Source organism: Balaenoptera ricei, chromosome 11 (assembly GCF_028023285.1).
Source record: "Balaenoptera ricei isolate mBalRic1 chromosome 11, mBalRic1.hap2, whole genome shotgun sequence".
NCBI lineage: Eukaryota > Metazoa > Chordata > Mammalia > Artiodactyla > Balaenopteridae > Balaenoptera > Balaenoptera ricei.
This window is the reverse complement of record NC_082649.1, coordinates 21,013,934-21,034,455: the sequence shown is the minus strand read 5'-3', so window position 1 is coordinate 21,034,455 and position 20,522 is coordinate 21,013,934. Positions and strand designations below refer to the sequence as shown.

Genomic DNA, 20,522 nt, shown 5'->3' with positions numbered 1-20,522 from the left:
TTTTCCAGGGAGCTTTGACGCTGAAATAGTCCTGGGGTCACATGATGGCATGAGGGGCAAGTGAAATAATGACAACAAGGACCACAACAACCACTACAGGAAGAGCTAACATGTACTGAACATTTCTTATTTCCTTGATGCTCTGCAAAGTGCTTCATACGCATCCACTCACTTAACCTCGCAGTAACTAGATACTATTAATCTCCATTTTTCAGATGAAGTAAATAAAGTTGAGAGGCTGGACAGTTTCTCAAGGTCATGGCTAAAGATGGCAGAGGTGGGACACACATCTCCCATCTATCTGATTCCCAATTGCTCTAAATCAACTTGCTAAATGAGTAGAATCGTCCACTGTACCAGACAATGTTTCTGGGCCGTGAGGAGGCAGCGGAGAAGCTGTCCTCATGGAGATCGCATGGCTCAGTTACTCACCATGGTGCCAGTATATTCTTCCAGCTTAGCCTCAGAAATGGCCTTTTTGTGGTGGCGGAAGAGGTCTCGGAGGAAGTTCTGTGACATCAAGAGAAGAGCTACATTTTATCTAGTGAGCAAATAAACCTAAAAATCTCAAGAGGCTGTATTTTAAGAATTGTGATTTGTTTGTTTTAGGAAGGAACTGAAATGCTTTTAGCAAGCAGTAAATCCAACATACAGTTTCTAAACCTTCTAAACACGAATCAGTTTTTTTAAGTAACAAATTCATATCCGTGTTTCTTGGAAACACAGAAATCAAGCTCATGAAACACATATATCAAATTCCCAGCGATGAGCAAACCCGCCCTTCACCCAGACGCAGCTCCCGGCAACACTTACACGAAGCTCAGCAGCTGATATAAAGCCACTGCTGTCAGCATCATATTTGCGCCAAATCTGAAATACACAAAAGCCATTAATCCATTTATCCTCAAATAATTTGGGGTCAACTTATGCTGCTGTCTACTGTGGTTCAGCATCTGATAACAGTACTTAACTGGGTGCAACTAAGACTTTGCATGGAGAATTTTAGGCTTTCTTTGGTGACAGCTATTGTTTGGGCAGAACTCACTAGAAATGACTCACTGCATTCACTTAGAGCCACTTAGGAGGACCACAGTGCACTCACTGAAAGGGAGCTATGGAAAGTTCAAAATGGAAAGATATCAAGGGATGGCCTTCAGTGGGAGGCAATATAGCAAACTATGAAATCTTCTTTGTACTAAATTCCTAAAAATGCAGAGTACTCTAAAAAACAACTCTTTAAATACATAGCTCAGCTGGCAAGAAAGTGAGGGGACTTCTAAGAGGTCTGACATGATAGGAAAGCACAAAATGCATGACAGAAACCAAAGTCTGTCCTAGGTACATCTACTGATCTCTGATAACTCAGCCTGTAGCTTTATCAGGAAACTGCACACAAGGTAGACGGGAGACTAATGCTGGGGCCACCCAAGGTGGGAAGTCAAACTGAGGCACCCACATAAGACTAAAACCCCGAACAGCAATAACCGTAATGCAAAGGTGAACTTCCCCAAAATAAATTGCACGGCAGAAAGGGCCCCTAAGGAATCTTGCCTTTGTGGTCTTTGCTCCAGGTAAAGGGAATAAAACATCTCTGATAATTCCCAGTAGTAAGCCAACCCTTTCATTGGTTTAAGAACAGCATTTGTGGGACTTCCCTGACAGTCCAGTGGTTAAGACTCTGCGCTTCCAATGCAGGTGGCTCGGGTTCGATAGCTGGTCGGGGAACTAAGATCCCACATGCCGTGCAGTGTGGCCAAAAAACCCCACAAAAAACAGCATTCATCCAGCTGAAGATACAGTTACTTAAACTGGAAGACAGAACAGCTGAATATTTTTAAGGAAACATTGAACTGCTTTCTTTAGTAAATGGTGTGATTTTGACCACCTCTGATTTTTTCCATATCCAAGCCTCACAAGTTAACAAGTTCCCTAACTCCTATACAGAATGAAAAAGTAGCATTAAGTATTTTTTTTAATTGACAGATGTTTCATTGATGTGGAATGGGTTACCTGAGTCATCAACTGCAGGGACCTTAATTCTAGATCACAACTAGGGTCCTGCCTGAATATCCTGCAGGGATAGTAGGAGATGCTGATATTTAGTGAGAAGTGTTCAGAAACATTGCCCCTTTCAGTCCCTGTCACCAACGTTTCTGCCTGAATCTAACCAGGCTTAGAAAATCAACTGGTTAAATGTGATTTATATCCTAACTTTAATGGTGTGACTATACCAGAACTAAGAATGAGAATTTCAAATAACAAAAACATTTTTACCTGCTTTTTTATGCTGTTCCCCAAACATTTTCCATCTAAATTATCTTACAGTTTTACTGCACCTGAGCTATTGGTGGGCCAAAGATCTTTATGTGACTACTATATATGCCTGTCTTTAAAGAATAAAAGCAAAATAAAGAGGTTTCCAGGCAAACAAAAACAGAATTTATTACCAACAGTCTCTTGGTAAAGGATATACTCCAGGAAGGAAGAACACAAAGGAGGAAAATCTAAGATGAAGAAGGAATGATGTACAAACACAATGGGAAACATGTGGGCAAATGGAAACATATCTTGTTAACGTAAAATTTGTGGGATTAAAGAAAACAAGATAGAACTAATATTCTGGACAATAATGGCAAGTGAGCTGATAGTTAAAGTGTCTTAAGGTCCTGTAGTTCAGGGGGAATATAAAGACATTAAGGTAGGATTTCTTAAAATATATAGGAGAGTACATAGGTTATAACAAATTTAATTTAAAAATAAAGAATTCAAGAATCCAAAATATTTTTTTTAATTGGGTAGAGAAAGAGAAAGCACTTCTTTACAGAAGAAGTTGACAAACTAGAAGGGAGGGAGGAAAAATGGAGAAAGTTTTTTTTTTAAAAAAAGATGGAAATGGCATTATGGAACCTTTCTTTTTCCCATTTCTCAAGATTATTCAAGCCTACATAGGCATAATATTTTAATACTTTCTGCTGATTATAAAAGCAAATCATATTTATTGTGCAAAATTACTGAAACAAAAAACACTACAATCTTCTGAAATTCCTACCCCAAGATAGTCACTTGTCATTTCTATGTGTTTCCTTTTCATTGTGTTTCTATTATATATGTGACAAAATGAAGGGGAAGTCATATGGCCTACACACTTGGGTAGTCTACTATTTTCATTTAAAATTTTCTGTGAGCATTCTTAAACACAACTAAAATTATTTTGAAAATGTCATTTAAAATAATCTGTAAATAATAGAACAATGATTCTACACAATTGGAAAATACAAAAGTACAGAGAACATAAAGATTATCCAAAATCTTACCCCTAAAAAAAAACAATATTTATCTAGTGTGTATTTACCCGTTGTCTTATTTACGTGGGTGTTAGGGTAAATAATTTTTTAAGCAAAGTTAAGATCATAACGCATATACAATTTTGTTTCTTAACACCATAACGCATTTCCTTCTTGTCACTAGATAGTCTTTGAAAACTTGATTTTCAGTGATGCATAAAGTTCCACAATGGGGTTTTTCTCTCATGAATCTCCAGGGCCTAGAGCAGTTTCTGGCATACTGTAGGGGCACATAAGTATTTGTGGAATGAATGAATTGTATGAATGTATCATAATTTACCTAATTTTTCTTTCATTGTTGAGCATTTATGTTATTTTCAGTTTTAACTATACTAAGTAACAGAAATATTTAATGTACATCATTGTGTAGAAAATTTGTCTGCATCTCTGATTATATCCTTAACATAGATGCTTGAAGAAGTAGAATTATTGAGTCAAAGGGTAAAGATTTTTATTTTATTTTTTTTAATTATTAGCACCTTTAATTATTATTTATTTATTTATTTATTTATTTTTTTGGCTGTGTTGGGTCTTCGTTTCTGTGCTAGGGCTTTCTCTAATTGTGGCAAGTGGGGGCCACTCTTCATTGTGGTGTGCGGGCCTCTCACTATCGTGGCCTCTCTTGTTGCGGAGCACAGGCTCCAGATGCGCAGGCTCAGTAGTTGTGGCTCACGGGCTTAGTTGCTCCGCGGCATGTGGGATCCTCCCAGACCAGGGCTCAAACCCGTGTCCCCTGCATTAGCAGGCAGATTCTCAACCACTGCGCCACCAGGGAAGCCCCAAGAGTTTTAAAAATTAACAGTGGATTATGAAATTTTAAAGAATCCTGATTACGTTTTTGCAAAATCTCTTTCCATAAAATTATCCCAGTGTGCGTGCCTGCCCGGAGAGCACGAGCCACAGTCTCAGTGCTTGCTTGCCAGCGCTGTATCTTTTTGTTGATCCTCTTAAAATCTTTACCACTTTGGAAAAGTTAGTTGTTTCTAATTTGCATTTCTTTGGTTGCTGTTGTATATCAATTGTCTATTCATATTTCTTCTGTGAATTGTCTATGCAAGTGCTTGCCCATTTCTCATAACTTCCACTTGGCCAGAAGATAAATAAAGTAGTGCACAAGGGTGCTAAGTTATTATCTCCTAAGTGGGGACCTGGTAAGTCTTTCAGGAATGGGGCCCTGGGTGCAGGAGCTGTCTTGAATCTGCCGCTCTGGCCTTGAAGACACCCTGCTCTGCCTTCCCTGGTCTTTTTTCACCCACAGACAGTAACACCTAGAGGCTGAAAGAGGAGATAAGAGGAGCCATTGATTCTGCCTTTTGTTTTTATTCTGGCACAATGATTGCAAAGAGATGCCTGCTGGCTGCATCAGCCCTCTAATAAGTTATATTTTGACCATACTGTGCCTTCAAAGCTAGAATTAGTTGCCAACATTTAATAATAAGTAATTTCCCATAGAGTCTAGATGCCTAGGCTGCATTCCCAGAAGGCAGCAGTTGGCTGGAGCTCACAGGACTCTGGGCTCTTGATGGGCATGTGCTCTCCAGGCTCCACGGCCCCCACCCTTCCCTCCCATTACGTGCCTCAGGTACCTGCCGGGCCCCTCGTCTAAGCCTTCCTCTAGCCCAGGCTAAGGAGTTTGTCAGCTCAGGGGCAGCCCGGGTCAGCACACTGAGAGAGCACATTGGGGCTTGGGGCCAGGCTCAACACAAGGGCTTCTTTGCTTGGTCTTGTCCTCTGTGGGCAGCTCTCCCTTGGGGACTGGGCAGGAGTGGTGGCAGCCACAGCAGGTGGCTGGGATCCTGGCCTCACCCTCCATAGAGACACAACCAAACGCTTACCTGCATAAACTCCACACTGCTGTCCAAGGGGGTTTCCCGGCGAAAGAGCAGAAGAAAGTTTTCATCCTCGGACAAGAACATGCAGGCAAGCTAAAGGAAAAGGGAGAGATAGCAGCTGGTGACACTGGCCAGGGCTCCGTGGGTAAAAGGCATCAAGGAACATATTAGAGGGCAGAAGGGCTTGGATCTCTCAGGATGGAGAGCCCAACACGTAGTTCCGTGCCCTTGATTGTCATTTTGGATTCATTGATTCTTTCAAGAAGTGTTGCACCCTTCTAGGTATGAAACACTATGAGTATCTGTCTTCCATGAGCTTACAATCCAAAATAATAATAATCATCTTTATTATTATTTAATAATAAATGTGTTAGTGCTTAAAATGTTCCAGACCTTATTCTGAGAGGCTCCAATTTTATATTAACAACTCTATAATTATAGTAGAAAATTAAAATACCCAATAATTTTTATATGTGCCATGAATTGTTCTAAATGCTTATATATGCTAACTCATTTAATCCTAACAACCTATAGGGTGCATAACACATCATTATTATTATTTATTAGTTAAGGAAACTGGGCTACACAGAGATAAGGAACTTGCCATCATTACGTAGTTAGTAAGTGGTGGAGTCAGGACTTCAACTAAGCCCACACTTTTAACCCCTATGCTGTGCTGGTGAGATGTTGTGTATACAGATCACTTCGGTGCCGTACACAAAAGCAGGAATGATTGCTGTCTGGCTTGATTCTTGAGTTGGCTATGGTTTATATTCTTTTATATTATTAGCATCTATATTGATACTTTAAAAGTTGGTTCACTTGTGGTAAATTTAACCGTCCAGCTGTCTATATGAGCACCAGTTCTATTGATTTACTTCCCTTGCTCCCATGAACAAAGGTAACATGTTCTTCCCCTATGTGACGGTAACACTTGTTTCAGCTCATAGGCATGTTTGGCTGGGTTCTTTGCCAAACCTATGGTATTTCAGTGTATACTGTCTTCTTTCTGAATTGTCCCCCATAAACAGTGGGCATTTCTTCTATAGCCATAGTTCTCCCAGCATCTTGTTCAATGCTACAGAGGAAGTCCAGAGCAAATGCTTCTGCTAGGTTGTAGGAATGATTAGCCCACGCTCCCATTCATATTCTCTAGTTGGATGTAGGTCAGCTCAAGGGCACATCGTGTTATAACAGCTGTCATATATTGAATACCTACTTCATGGCAGTCACTGGCAATGTACTTTTCATTTATCATCTCATTAAATTCTCACACCAGTCCTTCAGGTAAATATAAGTATTGGCATTTTAATACTAATGGGAGGCAGCACAATGCAGTATGTTGTTGGCTTTAGTGTGGATCCAAATTCCTTCTCTGTATTCACCTATTATTTGATCTTGGACAATTTAATTGATACCTCTGTGCCTCAATTTCCTCATTTGTAAAATGGAGATAATAATATTTATATACTGGTGCTTATGTGAAGACTAAAAATCAGGTGAGGCACTATTTATAAACTGTTTAGCAAAGTCCCTGGTACCTATTAAAAATTTAGTCAGTGGTAACTTCTCTGTGGATGAAGATGATGAACTTGAGGTTCAGAGAGATGAAGTCACTTGGCCAAGGTTTCATATTTCACCTGCTGACTTTGTGTTTTTCTTACCCACCCACACAAGGTCAGCTGAGAACTGCTCTTCAGGACTAAGTGTGTTTTCGCATGGGGTGGCACAGGCTAAGAAACCAAATTAAAATGTAATTCACCAGCCCTAAGTCTTTAGAACGCACTCTGTCTTCAGTTTGACCAGAGTGGCACAGAGGAGCCCTGGACAAATCAAGTACACAGATCATCCCCAAGCTTCACTTTGGCTCTTAGATGTGACTCCTTTCCCATTTTGTTTTGTGCTAAAATATCTAAAGTGTGTGCAGGTGAGCTGATTTTATGTCACAAGTACCTGTAATTGGAGTACGCGAAATGGCCAGCGGTATAGCAGGAGGCAGTAGGAGAGACCTTGCTACTCTTTACAGTCACAGACTCATGAGGTTTTAAGGGGACCAAAGCAGTCCTATACCATCAGCTTCTCTGCAAACAACCTCAGTTATGCTCATTGGCAGGACTCCATGACAGGTTGGTTGGCATGGATGTCAAAGTTTTAGCCAAGTTCCCAGTTGCTTCAGGAAGGTCTACCAGTAATTGGTAAGATAATGGTATAGTTTTTCATTATTTACCATGTTTCATTCATTTATTATTAAGTTAACAAATATTTGTTGAGCGCCACTATATGCTACGCTCTGTTCTATGGACTGGAGAATGTAACTGTGAACATGTAATTATGAATACTTTGGTATTTCTAGCTTGATGCTTACAATTACTTTTCCATTAATCAATACACTGATACGTTTACATCAATTATAATGCAATTATTATTGGTTATATAAATAATTTTTGCCTTTTAGTGAAAACTTTGGAAACAGCTACACTTATAAATCTGGAGTTTAGCTTAGTTTTCTGAAAAGGCAGCCTCCTGGTGTGAACATGTCTATTTTTTATGACATAATCTTGCCTTATTATCATAACTTTCTGAAGAAAAATTACTATTTTCACCAACAATATTGACTAAGTACGACAGCATTAAGAGATTTCAGATTTCAGGTAATATGTCTAGCAGGCACTTTTGTCTCTGAAATTAATATCTTACTTTCATAGCAGCTCATTTTTATGTATGGATTTATAACTCTATAGAATAAACCTGTATAGATTCATACCTATAAGTGTGTTACAAATTAATCCAGTGCCACTTACTGGCCATACGATGCTAGGAAAGTAACTTAGTTTCCTCATCAGTAAAATAGAGATAATGTTCCATGCCCATTTTCTATAGCTACTGTGGGGATAAAGTAACATAAGATGTGTGGAAATCCTTTCTAAACTGTAAACCTTTTTGTAACTGGAAGGAAAAATTATCAGGTTAAAGATAGACTATGCCTGGCACTGCACGCCTAACACAGTTCCTTGCTTTAGTAGGTACTTAATAAGTGTGGGTTGAGTTGAAGTAGAGGCGGCTGCTCTCTGTTTTGTTTTTAATGATGTTCACAGACAGATCTTTCCAATCTCCATTGGGAACTGATACTGAAGTTTAAACTCATTTATTGTCAGTACGTTTTCCCTTATGTCAAGGTTGAATTTGAACAGGACACTGTGGAAAGAGACAAATATTAGATCAAGTAACTGAAAAGCCTCCAGCATATCAATTCCCCAATTATAAAATAAGTATAAATATTGATTGACCTAAATAAAATGATGGAAGCATCATATACTCTTTGTTATTAAGCTGATGAAAAAGGAAAAGTGAGTACTTCAGAAATGTTATGTAACCCAGCTGCCTTGCAGAGGGTTCTAATTTTCCAATCAAATGTAAAACTTTCATTATCCTTCAGAGAAAATTATAGCCCAAGAAGGTAGAGTCAAGAAAGTTACAGTCATAAAAGGTACCTCTTCCATCTGTATGCGACCGTCTTTAGAGACATTGTGGGCAGACATAAATTGTTGTTTCATCTTCTGCACATTTTCTTCCATGACTACATCCTACAGTGGACCAGACAGAACCACATTAAAGCCACTGAGATTCCAAAAATGTAGTTAGGATATCAAATATTCAGAGTATATAGCCTGATAATTATGTTAGTCTAACCTGGAAAGTAAGTTACTTAGCCATTGAAAGTGATCCCACCAAGTTGCACATGAGAGAGAGAGAGAGAGAGATGGAGATTTCTTAAACAAATAACCACTAATCAGAATCCTAACTAGGTAAGACTATGTAGCTAGTGAGCTCCTAAAATATGAATGAAGAGAAGCTTAGAGACTAGACTGTTGATAGAATGAATTTGAACATCATTCTATATTTGGTTGTGACAAAAGATTGTATTGTAATGAACGTATAAACTTTCTTCCCAAGAACTCAGAGGTTTTTTTTATTCTTTTCTATTTGAAAAGTCCAGCTCTTCTGGGTCCCCAGTTTGCTAGAGTTTATTCTTTTAATCTTGGTCTCGCCAAGGAAAAAAATAATTAGGGGAAAATAATTAAAGAGGAAACCAAATAGATAATCATTGAACTACCGAAGACGTCACATATCCCTTCCTTGTACAACCTTTTCCACACATTAAATTGTTCTTCATCAATGGACTGCAGGGTTATTACAAAGAAAGGTGACCTGTATAATCAACAGTGGAGAATGAATTTTGATGTAGGGGCTGAGAGGCTCAGATACTCCCAAACAGTGCCGTATTCCTAGACTTCAGACTAGATCAGTTATACTAAATTTATTCTCCCTAATACTACTACACTATGCCTGCCAACCTGGTTTCCTCATTTGACACTCCACTAAGTATCGAGAGAGTAGCCTCTTTAGTCTTGGCGCCATAGATTGTGTGGTTTGTTTGCTTGTATGAGTGTGTATGTGCATCATACAGAAAAATCACAATGGAAATCACGCAAGAAAGTGGGTCTTCACTTTGAATTTCAGCTTGGCCTTCTACCTTTAGTTTGAAGGCACAGAAACTTGACCTCCGTCCTCTCAGACCTCTAACTCCAAAGTCCATGATTATCCCTTGGACCTAAAGCAAAAGAGTCTAGGGCTCCCTCTGTTGTAATTTCCCATCAGCACCAACCCTGCTCACCTTGTCTGAGACTCTAGGCCCCAGCAGAGTATTCATCTCTGAAGCATTGAAACAGGTACGCGAAGAATGCATACACAGCCCCAGAAAGCAATGCTATGCAACAGACTGGCTAGATCTGGACCTAGTTCAGAGGCCAGTTCTGAGTATTTGAAAAGACAAAAGGCAGAGATATGAGGGGAGTGGGTAACAGAAACAGCAGCAAGAGCAGCCGATGGTTCCATTAAGTCAAGCCCCTCAGAGGCTGTGAGGAACAGGTAATTACAAGCAGGCTGGTTGCTCTCCAAGGTTGACTAGCAGGCAGCTTGCTGTTAGAAATCTTCAAATTCCTTCCCCCAAGGTCTCTGTGACTCGCTAATCAGGGCAGGAAAGTAGAGCTATTCAGGCCTCTGATGAACTGCTTGTCACACTTAAACACCAGGGTGAGGGGCTGCCTGGTCATGGAGGCCCCCCTGCTGCTGCTTCTGTACCCAGTGGGGCATCACTGATTAAAAGTAGGTGTCACAAATGGTGATTATCCCTCCGCTGAGAGGGACGTGTCTTCTTGTTAAGGACATACTTAGGGCCTATTCATTTCTCAGCAGGAAAAAAAGTCCAGAGTTAGGAACAGTTTCCTTAATCATGGTTGTCCCGGTGTCGTGGAGCGCCCAGTGAAGGTCCCTGTAACTATATTCCCTGGGGTAATGCCTCAGCATTTTGAAAGGAAACAATGGCAGATGACAGCATTTCTGATTAACAGTTTAAACAGCTCATCCCCTGGCTCCAAAACCTCTCTCCTTTGCCAAGTGCTGAGGAGGAACACCTGGGGCTACAGCCACAACTCAGCAGGACTGGCCTAATTATATTACAGTCCCCTGTCTGACAGGTAATCACTGTTCCTGGAGGGAACAGAGTGAAAGAAGATGCAGTGTGACTCAGGGTGCTTTTAAAATGCAAGACCCCAGACAGACCCCCAAATGTACTGAAATACCTAAGAGGTGGGACCTGGGGCTTTGCATGTTAACAAATACAGGTAATTCTTAAGCACACCAAAATTTTATTTTCACTAGCCTAAGGACTCTGCAAGCCTTCCAAGCCCTTCGCCTCTGGACTCAGGAGTGCCTGCACTGAACACAGTTGCACAGCAGACTGGTGAGTCATTTGTTGTTTCCTTTCCTCCGAGGACCATGCCTGCCCATGTGTGAGAAGGTGAGGCCATGGGCCAGATCTGAGGGAGGGGTGATGGTAAGATCAGCCAAGCTACGGGAGATGGCATCCACCTTCTCCCTCACTAATGGGAACGATGCCTTTAAAGTCAGCCCAAGCCCCAGAAGAAGGCAGCTCGCAGTGTCCTCAGTCTAGAGCAGACCCCAGTGTTTGAGTAGCCCTACCCCTCATCCCATGACTGAAAATTAGACACTTTCGGTTTCAATAGTGACAGCAACTTTTCTCCTCCTTTTCTTTAAATCACTAAAGCAAGGAACTTTCTGAAAAGGTGTGAAGTTCCAAGTCTCTGGGGTTTAGTTTTTTTGACCATCCAGTTTATTTATTTTTTTTTAAACATCTTTATTGAAGTATAATTGCTTTACAATGGTGTGTTAGTTTCTGCTTTATAACAAAGTGAATCAGTTATACATATACATACATCCCCATATCTCTTCCCTCTTGCGTCTCCCTCCCTCCCACCCTCCCCATCCCACCCCTCTAGGTGGTCACAAAGCACCAAGCTGATCTCCCTTTGCTATGCGGCTGCTTCCCACTAGCTATCTATTTTACATTTGGTAGTGTATATATGTCCATGCCACTCTCTCACGACCATTCAGTTTATTGCAAGACTCTGAATGGCTTTGCCTTCATCTTTTTGTTTTCCTGAAATACTCCTGTCATGTTTGACAAAATGGCGTCAGACCCATGGGTTCTGGAATGACACGAGCCTTTGCATTTACAGTAGTTAAGTGGCAGCAAAGCAGAGAAAGAGAGAGATAGAGAAATAAGGGAAGGAAAGAGAAAAGGAGAGGAGAGAAACTGATAAAAGAAATGAAGGGCAAAGAGAGATAGGAAAGAGAGAGGAGCGACAATGAGAGAGCTTGAGAAACAGACTGAAGAGAGAAAGCAGGAGAAACAAAGAGACAGGAGAGGGACAAAGACAGATGGAGAGACATGAGAAATAGAGCTGAGAGAGAGAGATGAGAGACAGAGAAGTCACAGAGAAAGTCAAGAGATGATGGGAGAGGAGCCCATGAAACACAGAATGAGAAACAGAAATGGGAAGAAACATAAGAGACACAGAGATCAGAAGAGAGATGGAAAATGAGAGGCAGACGGGCTGGGGGCGAGAGGGGGAAACTACGAGTTCTGTGTATGGCTGTTAGAGGCAGATGGCAGCCTCTCTTATTCTGAGCTGACTGCCCTTCCCCCAGAAACAGTGTCCCCAAGCTGCTTGTTCCCCGCACTGGGCTCCTATGTGAAAGTGTGATGCACTCCAGTATTCTTCCATGTAAACAACTATAGCTGAGGATAAGCTGTCGCCACAATTCGTTTTAAACGCTACTATCTCCAGAGCTACTCCTCTTACCATGTATCCCCTGATAGAGTCTTTACCAGGTTATCCCAGCCCCAGGCTGGTGCGTCTCTGTGTGCATTTTTCCTCTGCTTTGGTACAGGGCTCATCAAAAGGTAATCTGCATCTCTCAAGGCCAGATTTACCATCAGGGAGGGATATGGACACTGGATGGATTGGTTTACATTTATACTTGGGCTCTGGGTATGTTTATTATTTTCTGGTTTGCCATTTCCTAAGAAATTTGTAACCTTTCTGACAAAACGAAAAACGATTTTGAATGGTTTGTTTGTGGTTTGCTATCCAAGTAATATCAAAGGCACTAAACACCCAGAGCCTGAAAAGCTCTTAACATCTTTTCCACCTTTCTGAACAAAGTAAGCTACCTTATCTCTAGGTTTAAATCCATTAGCAGAGACATAACCAAGGAGACGTTCAAAACAAGGTTGTTTGATTCTACAGTTAAAATCTCTGAGTGGATGACAAATGTCACACTAAAAGTCAGTGACCAGCATGTCAAGTGCTACAGCTGAACCTCATAAAACCTACCTAAATCCCTCTGTGCTGCTAGGAGAGGGAGAAAAATTACATGCAGGGAAGAAAAGAGGTCAGATGTGATTAATAGGTACAAATCAACATAAGATTTGGATGCTTTTTATAATTCACTAAGAGACACATAAATTAATGCTTAGTGGCACAAGTACTTACATCAGTACAAAATTGCGGCAACATGTGGTAAAAGAAAGCATCAAGCTCCTTCTCTTCTATGTAACCTTTTTCTAAATGCAAGAAGGTATCCATAAATAATAGTCACTTACACAGAATAACATGTGACATTTAGTATTTAACATTTAACATCTAAGTTTGTTTTTAGTCTCAAATTTATAAAATCCCCATGGACACTATCTACTGTAACTCTAATTAAGTGCCAGTATCTACCTCTAGATGATATGGATGTGAATAGCAAATACACATTTGAGAGTAAATGCTTTGTGCTGGGGTTTGTATAAATATTGGGGAAAGGAAAGCTATTTATACATGGATTTTAATCCACAAATAAACATGAGTTTTAGAATAAACTCTAACCCAAGGATTTTGCAGTCTTGGAAAAATTTAAGAGATGTAAGCATTGAATCTTAGTTTGCAAGGTTAAAACACACACTTTAGATATTTTCTTTATGTTTCTTTTTTAATGAAGACAAAGCAAATGTAAGTAGTTCTTTTCAAATAGTTTTTTGGGGAGTGAGGGTAGTGTCTTTTTGAAAGTTGATAAAATTCACCCTCTGAGAGACTGGGGGTTACACAACAAAGTCATTGAGTAAAAATGAGCGTTTGAGTAAAAATGTCAGAGAGGGCTGACTTCAGATACCCGAGTGTCAGCCCACAAGCCTCTAATATATACAATGATATTTGTCATTATATATACGGTATATCACTGCACACACACACACAGGTTGGGGGGTGGGGGCCGGGGTGTAGTTTCAGGTCTCTCCTCCCACCCTGAACTTTCACAAGGTATCAAGAAGTGCAGCTCCAGTATACCAAACGTCTGTTAGGTATACTGCGTTAGGTATATTGCATTAACAGCGCTGGAAGACAACTTCTTCTGCAGGGAAAGACGTATGGGGAAGAGGAAAGTCTAGGTCCTTTAAGCAAGGCTGTACAGGTGGCTTGTTTTACTCACCCTCCGCGTCAAAGCGCTGCCAGACCTGCCAGAAGCCAGCGGCGTCCAAGCGCCCCTGAGTTGTTTCGCGGGTGCTGTCCATGGTATTGACAACGAAGCGCAGGCACCCGCCGGCAAGAAACAGCTAGAGAACTTAGATAAGGACTCCTTTACGGTATCTTCTGACACTCTTGCCTGCTTCTTTCGCCCTCTGATTTCCTTTGAGCACCAGTCTGAGGGGCGGGCACGGGGGCAGCTGGCGAGGCAGCTGCTGGCGCCTTAGCGTCGCTGTGCCGTCCCCAAGGCCCCACCGCGGACTCTCGGGGAAACCAGATGCTGGGAACCCGCCCTCTTCATGGCGCGTCGTCCCTGACCCGCCCAGCGCGCTGTCTGTCCTGGACACATCAGCGGGGAGCTCTTGTCTGCCTCAGCGCTGTGGGGAAGTGGGGGAGAAAGGATCTGTCTCCGGGCGGTCATGGTTCACTCTCTTTGCCCCTTAACTTGTTTGTCAAACTCAGAGAAAGTATCCCCCTTATGTTTCACTCACCTTCCAAACGTGTGTCTCAACGGGTTTTCTAGAGACAGCTCCCCCATTTAAAGGGTTGGAAGGGTGTCAGTGTTAGGATCCTTTGGCCTGATGATTTAGAAATGTCGTGTGTGGGGGAGGGTGGGGGTGAGGAGGAGAGGGGTGATAGTGCTGGGGTGGGTAGGAGGTTACCAGTAAGCAAGGAGACAGTCAACAGGGCAATTACTGAGCTCTGATTGTAGAGGGCACGCACGTTGCAGAGCTGTAATGCACTATAAGGACTTGCATCTACATAGAGATTCTGCAGGGAACTGTGGTCTAAATCAGGCTGTTAAGATGCTGAGGGAAGTTCATACTATGCCATGCTCTTCCAGGAAAGGATTGTCTAGGGCGAGACATGGTGGCCGACTGCAGAGTTCTTAGGTAGAAGTTTAGGTGATTGTGTTTGGCTCCTCAGAACCACACTAAGACCAAAGGAAAAACCATTTGGAAGAACACAGAGCTCTCGTGATCAGAATTGTTCAAAACTTGACTGGATGTTTTGTGAAACAGTGAGCTGAGTGATACTGATGGCTTCTGACCATGTGCTTAGAACCTTTTGTTGAGGAATCTATAGAAGGAGCTTGGGCAATAGGAGAGTTGGACCAAATATCGATCTTTATGGCACTCTAACTCTGCTATTAACATTTAATTTTATTTTTTAAAAGCACATGTACATAAGCCACCTAAATTAGAGTATTGAAAAGAACATGACACTAATGGTCAGACAGTCCCAGGTTAGGATCCCAGCTCCATCACTTACTAGCTTTGTGACCTGCATCATTAGTTTTCATCTCTAAGTCTCGGTTTTCTCAACTGTAGAATGAGGATTATAATAGCTTTGGAGAGTTTCTGTGAGGACCAAAGCCACTCTCAACAGTGCACAATAAATTGTAATTGCTATGGTCTTGTAAAGGATAAGAGGTGACTATATTGTAAAAAAAAAAAAAAAAAAAGCAAAGGTTTAGAGAAAACAAGCAAAGTCTGAGAAACTGTCACAGCCGAGAGAAGTCTAAGAAGACATGATTAAATGAAACATTGTATCCTGGGTGGTATCCTAGAGCAGAAAAAGGACATTAGGCAAAAACTAAGAAAATTTGAATAAAAATGGACTTTAGTTAATAATAATAATAAATTATGTAGAAGCAAACAGGTCTGGGTTTAGGGCCAGCTTTGCCTCATACTAGCTGTGATATTAGTCAAGTTACTCAAAAGAAGCTTCACTTTCTTCACCTGTAGAAGGGAGATAATAGTAGTATTTGCCTTGTATTACTGTCATAAAGTTTAAATGAAAAAAATTCTTATAAACCTCTAACCACAGAAAACACAGTAAATATTCAGTGTAGGTTAGCTACTAAAATGATGAATCTTCCCTACATACACATTTGGAAGATGGTGATATAGACTTCAGGATTTTTGAGGAATGTGGCTTAGGTTGAAGGAAGAAAAACAATATCTTCACTCTTGGGGAAAATGTTGGGTACAAAAATTGGAGAACAAAGCAGGAGGAGAGGATAAGGGACTCAGTATCCATATATCCACATATCACATGTGGTCCTGGGAAACTATTGGATATAATGTCAAACATCAGTCAGGAAGACTGATAAATATGGACTCACAAGGTTGGTGACTGTTTTCTGATAAATAGTGGGAAAAAAGAAAACACAAGGCAAATGTCAGAAGTAATAATCAAGGTCTAATGTAGTGGATGGTTAAATGATGGTAAGTCACTATGATAGTCTTTGCTGCATACACAGAAATCTTGATTTTCAAGCCTGACAACACACAAAAAATGCTCAGAACATAAGGTTAAGATTAAAAAGCAAGTTACAAAAATGCACGTATTGCATGACCCAAATCTTTAAAATAAAATACATGTTTCTACACATAGGAAAACAATGGAAGAATATGAACTAATAATGTAAATGATTATCTCTGGAATGGGGAAGAGGGAGAATAATGGGTGATTTTAATTTTGTTATTTGTAATTCTTCTACTTTAAAACTTTCTACAAAAGCATATAATGCAAACATAGTTTTTAAAAGTTGTAAAGGTGAAATCTAGAGAAAGAAGGAAAGAAGTACAGCTACAAGGACTGCTGTTCTTCTTAGAACTCCAGAACAAATGGAACTTGGACCAATTTCCAGGAGCCTGGCATGTGGCGCTCTCTGGGGAGTTGTAATTTCCATTCAATGGCTTACTCTTTTTTTTAAATTTTATTTATTTTTTTATACAGCAGTTTCTTATTAGTCATCCATTTTATACACATCAGTGTATACATGTCAATCCCAATCTCCCAATTCATCACACCACCACCATCCCCCCCCACTGCTTTCCCCCCTTGGTGTCCACACGTTTGTGCTCTACATCTGTGTCTCTATTTCTGCCCTGCAAACCAGTTCATCTGTACCATTTTTCTAGGTTCCACATATATGTGTTAATATACGATATTTGTTTTTCTCTTTCTGACTTACTTCACTCTCTATGACAGTCTCTAGATCCATCCACGTCTCTACAAATGACCCAATTTCGTTCCTTTTTATAGCTGAGTAATATTGCATTGTATATATGTACCACAACTTCTTTATCCATTCGTCTGCCTATGGGCATTCAGGTTGCTTCCATGACCTGGCTATTGTAGATAGTGCTGCAATGAACATTGGGGTGCATGTGTCTTTTTGAATTACGGTTTTCTCTTGGTATATGCCCAGTAGGGGGATTGCTGGGTCATATGGTAATTCTATTTTTAGTTTTTTAAGGAACCTGCATACTGTTCTCCATAGTGGCTGTATCAATTTACATTCCCACCAACAGTGCAAGAGGGTTCCCTTTTCTCCACACCCTCTCCAGCATTTGTTGTTTATAGATTTTCTGATGATGCCCATTCTAACTGGTGTGAGGTGATACCTCATTGTAGTTTTGATTTGCATTTCTCTAATAATTAGTGATGCTGAGCAGCTTTTCATGTGCTTCTTGGCCATCTGTATATCTTCTTTGGAGAAATGTCTATTTAGGTCTTCTGCCCATTTTTGTATTGGGTTGCTTGTTTTTTTAATATTGAGCTGCATGAGCTGTTTATATATTTTGGAGATTAATCCTCTGTCCGTTGGTTCGTTTGCAAATATTTTCTCCCATTCTGAGGGTTGTGTTTTCGTCTTGTTTGTGGTTTCCTTTGCTGTGCAAAAGCTTTGAAGTTTCATTAGGTCCCGTTTGGGTTTTTTTGTTTGTTTGTTTTTGTTTTTTTTAAACATCTTTATTGGAGTATAATTGCTTTACAATGGTGTGTTAGTTTCTGCTTTATAACAAAGTGAATCAGTTATACATATACATATGTCCCTCAGAATGTGAGAAAATATTTGCAAATGAAGCAACTGACAAAGGATTAATCTCCAAAATTTACAAGCAGCTCAGGCAGCTCAATATCAAAAAAACAAAAAATCTAATACAAAAATGGGCAGAAGACCTAAATAGACATTTCTCCAAAGAAGATAAATAGATTGCCAACAAACACATGAAAGAATGCTTAACATCATTAATCATTAGAGAAATGCAAATGAAAACTACAATGAGATATCATCTCACACCAGTCAGAATGGCCATCATCAAAAAATCTACAAACAATAAATGCTGGAGAGGGTGTGAGAAAAGGGAACCGTCTTGCACTGTTGGTGGGAATGTAAATTGATACAGCCACTATGGAGAACAGTATGGAGGTTCCTTAAAAAACTAAAAATAGAACTACCATATGACCCAGCAATCCCACTACTGGACATATACCCTGAGAAAACCATGATTCAAAAAGAGTCATGTACCAAAATGTTCATTGCAGCTCTATTTACATTAGCCAGGACATGGAAGCAATCCATTGGTTTATTTTTGTTTTTATTTCCATTACTGTAGGAGGTGGATCAAAAAAGATCTTGCTGTGATTTATGTCAGAGTGTTCTTCCTACGTTTTCCACTAAGAGTTTTATAGTGTCCAGTCTTACATTTAGGTCTCTAATCCATTTTGAGTTTATTTTTGTGTATGGTGTTAGGGAGTGTTCTAATTTCATTCTTTTACATGTGGCTGTCCAGTTCGCCCAGCACCACTTATTGAAGAGACTGTCTTTTCTCCATTGTATATCCTTGCCTCCTTTGTCACAGATTAGTTGACCATAGGTGCATGGGTTTATCTCTGGGCTTTCTATCTTGTTCCATTGATCTATGTTTGTGTTTTTGTGCCAGTACCATAGTGTCTTGATTACTGTAGCTTTGTAGTATAGTCTGAAGTCAGGGAGTCTGATTCCTCCAGATCCGCTTTTTCCCTCAAGAATGCTTTGGCTATTCGGGGTCTTTTGTATCTCCATACAAATTTTAAGATTTTTTGTTTTAGTTCTGTAAAAAATGCCATTAGTAATTTGATAGGGATTGCATTGAACCTGTAGATTGCTTTGGGGAGTATAGTCATTTTCACAATATTGATTCTTCCAATCCAAAAACATGGTATATCTCTCCATCTGTTGGTATCATCTTTAATTTCTTTCATCAGTGTCTTATAGTTTTCTGCATACAGGTCTTTTGTCTCCCTAGGTAGGTTTATTCCTAGGTATTTTATTCTTTTTGTTGCAGTGGTAAATGGGAGTGTTTCCTTAATTTCTCCTTCAGATTTTTCATCATTAGCATATAGGAATGCAAGAGATTTCTGTGCGTTAATTTTGTATCCTGCAACTTTACCAAATTCATTGATTAGCTCTACTAGTTTTCTGGTAGCATCTTTAGGATTCTCTATGTATAGTATCATGTCATCTGCAAACAGTGACTGTTTTACTTCTTGTTTTCCAATTTGTATTCCTTTTATTTCTTTTTCTTCTCTGATTGTCATGGCTAAGACTTCCAAAACTATGTTGTATAATAGTGGTGAGAGTGGACATCCTTGTCTTGTTCCTGATCTTAGAGGAAACGCCTTCAGTTTTTCACCATTGAGAATGATGTTTGCTGTGGGTTTGTCGTACATGGCCTTTATTATGTTGAGGTAGGTTCCCTCTATGCCCACTTTCTGGAGAGTTTTTATCATAAATGGGTGCTGAATTTTGTCAAAAGCTTTTTCTGCATCTATTGAGATGATCATATGATTTTTATTCTTCAATTTGTTAATATGGTGTATCACATTGATTGGTTTGCATATATTGAAGAATTCTTGCATCCCTGGGATAAATTAAAAGGTGTATGATCCTTTTAATCTGTTGTTGGATTCTGTTTGCTAGTATTTTGTTGAGGATTTTTGCGTCTATATTCATCAGTGATATTGGTCTGTAATTTTCTTTTTTTGTAGTATCTTTGTCTGGTTTTGGTATCAGGGTGATGGTGGCCTCATAGAATGAGTTTGGGAGTGTTCCTCCCTCCGCAATTTTTTGGAAGAGTTTGAGAAAGATGGGTGTTAGCTCGTCTCTAAATGTTTGATGGAATTCACCTGTGAAGCCACCTGGTCCTGGACTTTTGTTTGTTGGAAGATTTTTAATCACAGTTTCAATTTCATTACTTTTGATTGGTCTGTTCATATTTTCTATTTCTTCCTGGTTCAGTCTTGGAAGGTTATACCTTTCTGAGAATTTTTCCATTTCTTCCAGGTTGCCCATTTTATTGGCATAGTGTTGCTTGTTGTAGTCTCTTAGGATGCTTTGTATTTCTGTGGTGTCTGTTGTAACTTCTACTTTTTCATTTCTAATTTTATCGATTTGAGTCCTCTTCCTCTTTTTCTTGATGAGTCTGGCTAATGGTTTATCAACTTTGTTTATCTTCTCAAAGAACCAGCTTTTAGTTTTATTGATCTTTGCTATTGTTTTCTTTGTTTCTATTTCATTTATTTCTGCTCTGAACTTTATGATTTGTTTCCTTCTGCTAACTTTGGGTTTTCTTTGTTCTTCT

General features: G+C 39.9%; 1 protein-coding gene across 1 annotated transcript in view; it reads right to left on the bottom strand.

The window, feature by feature from the left end:
• Window positions 1–14,153, bottom strand: part of SCGN (secretagogin, EF-hand calcium binding protein) — a 44,150-nt gene extending 29,997 nt beyond the window's left edge. The window contains exons 1-6 of the mRNA XM_059940702.1: window positions 14,072–14,153; window positions 13,096–13,166; window positions 8,668–8,760; window positions 5,180–5,269; window positions 814–870; window positions 433–510 (exon numbers count right to left, since the gene is read on the bottom strand). Of these exons, the coding sequence (XP_059796685.1) occupies window positions 433–510; window positions 814–870; window positions 5,180–5,269; window positions 8,668–8,760; window positions 13,096–13,166; window positions 14,072–14,153 (471 nt within the window). The remainder of the gene's footprint in view (window positions 1–432; window positions 511–813; window positions 871–5,179; window positions 5,270–8,667; window positions 8,761–13,095; window positions 13,167–14,071) is intronic.
• Window positions 14,154–20,522: the final 6,369 nt, after the last annotated feature.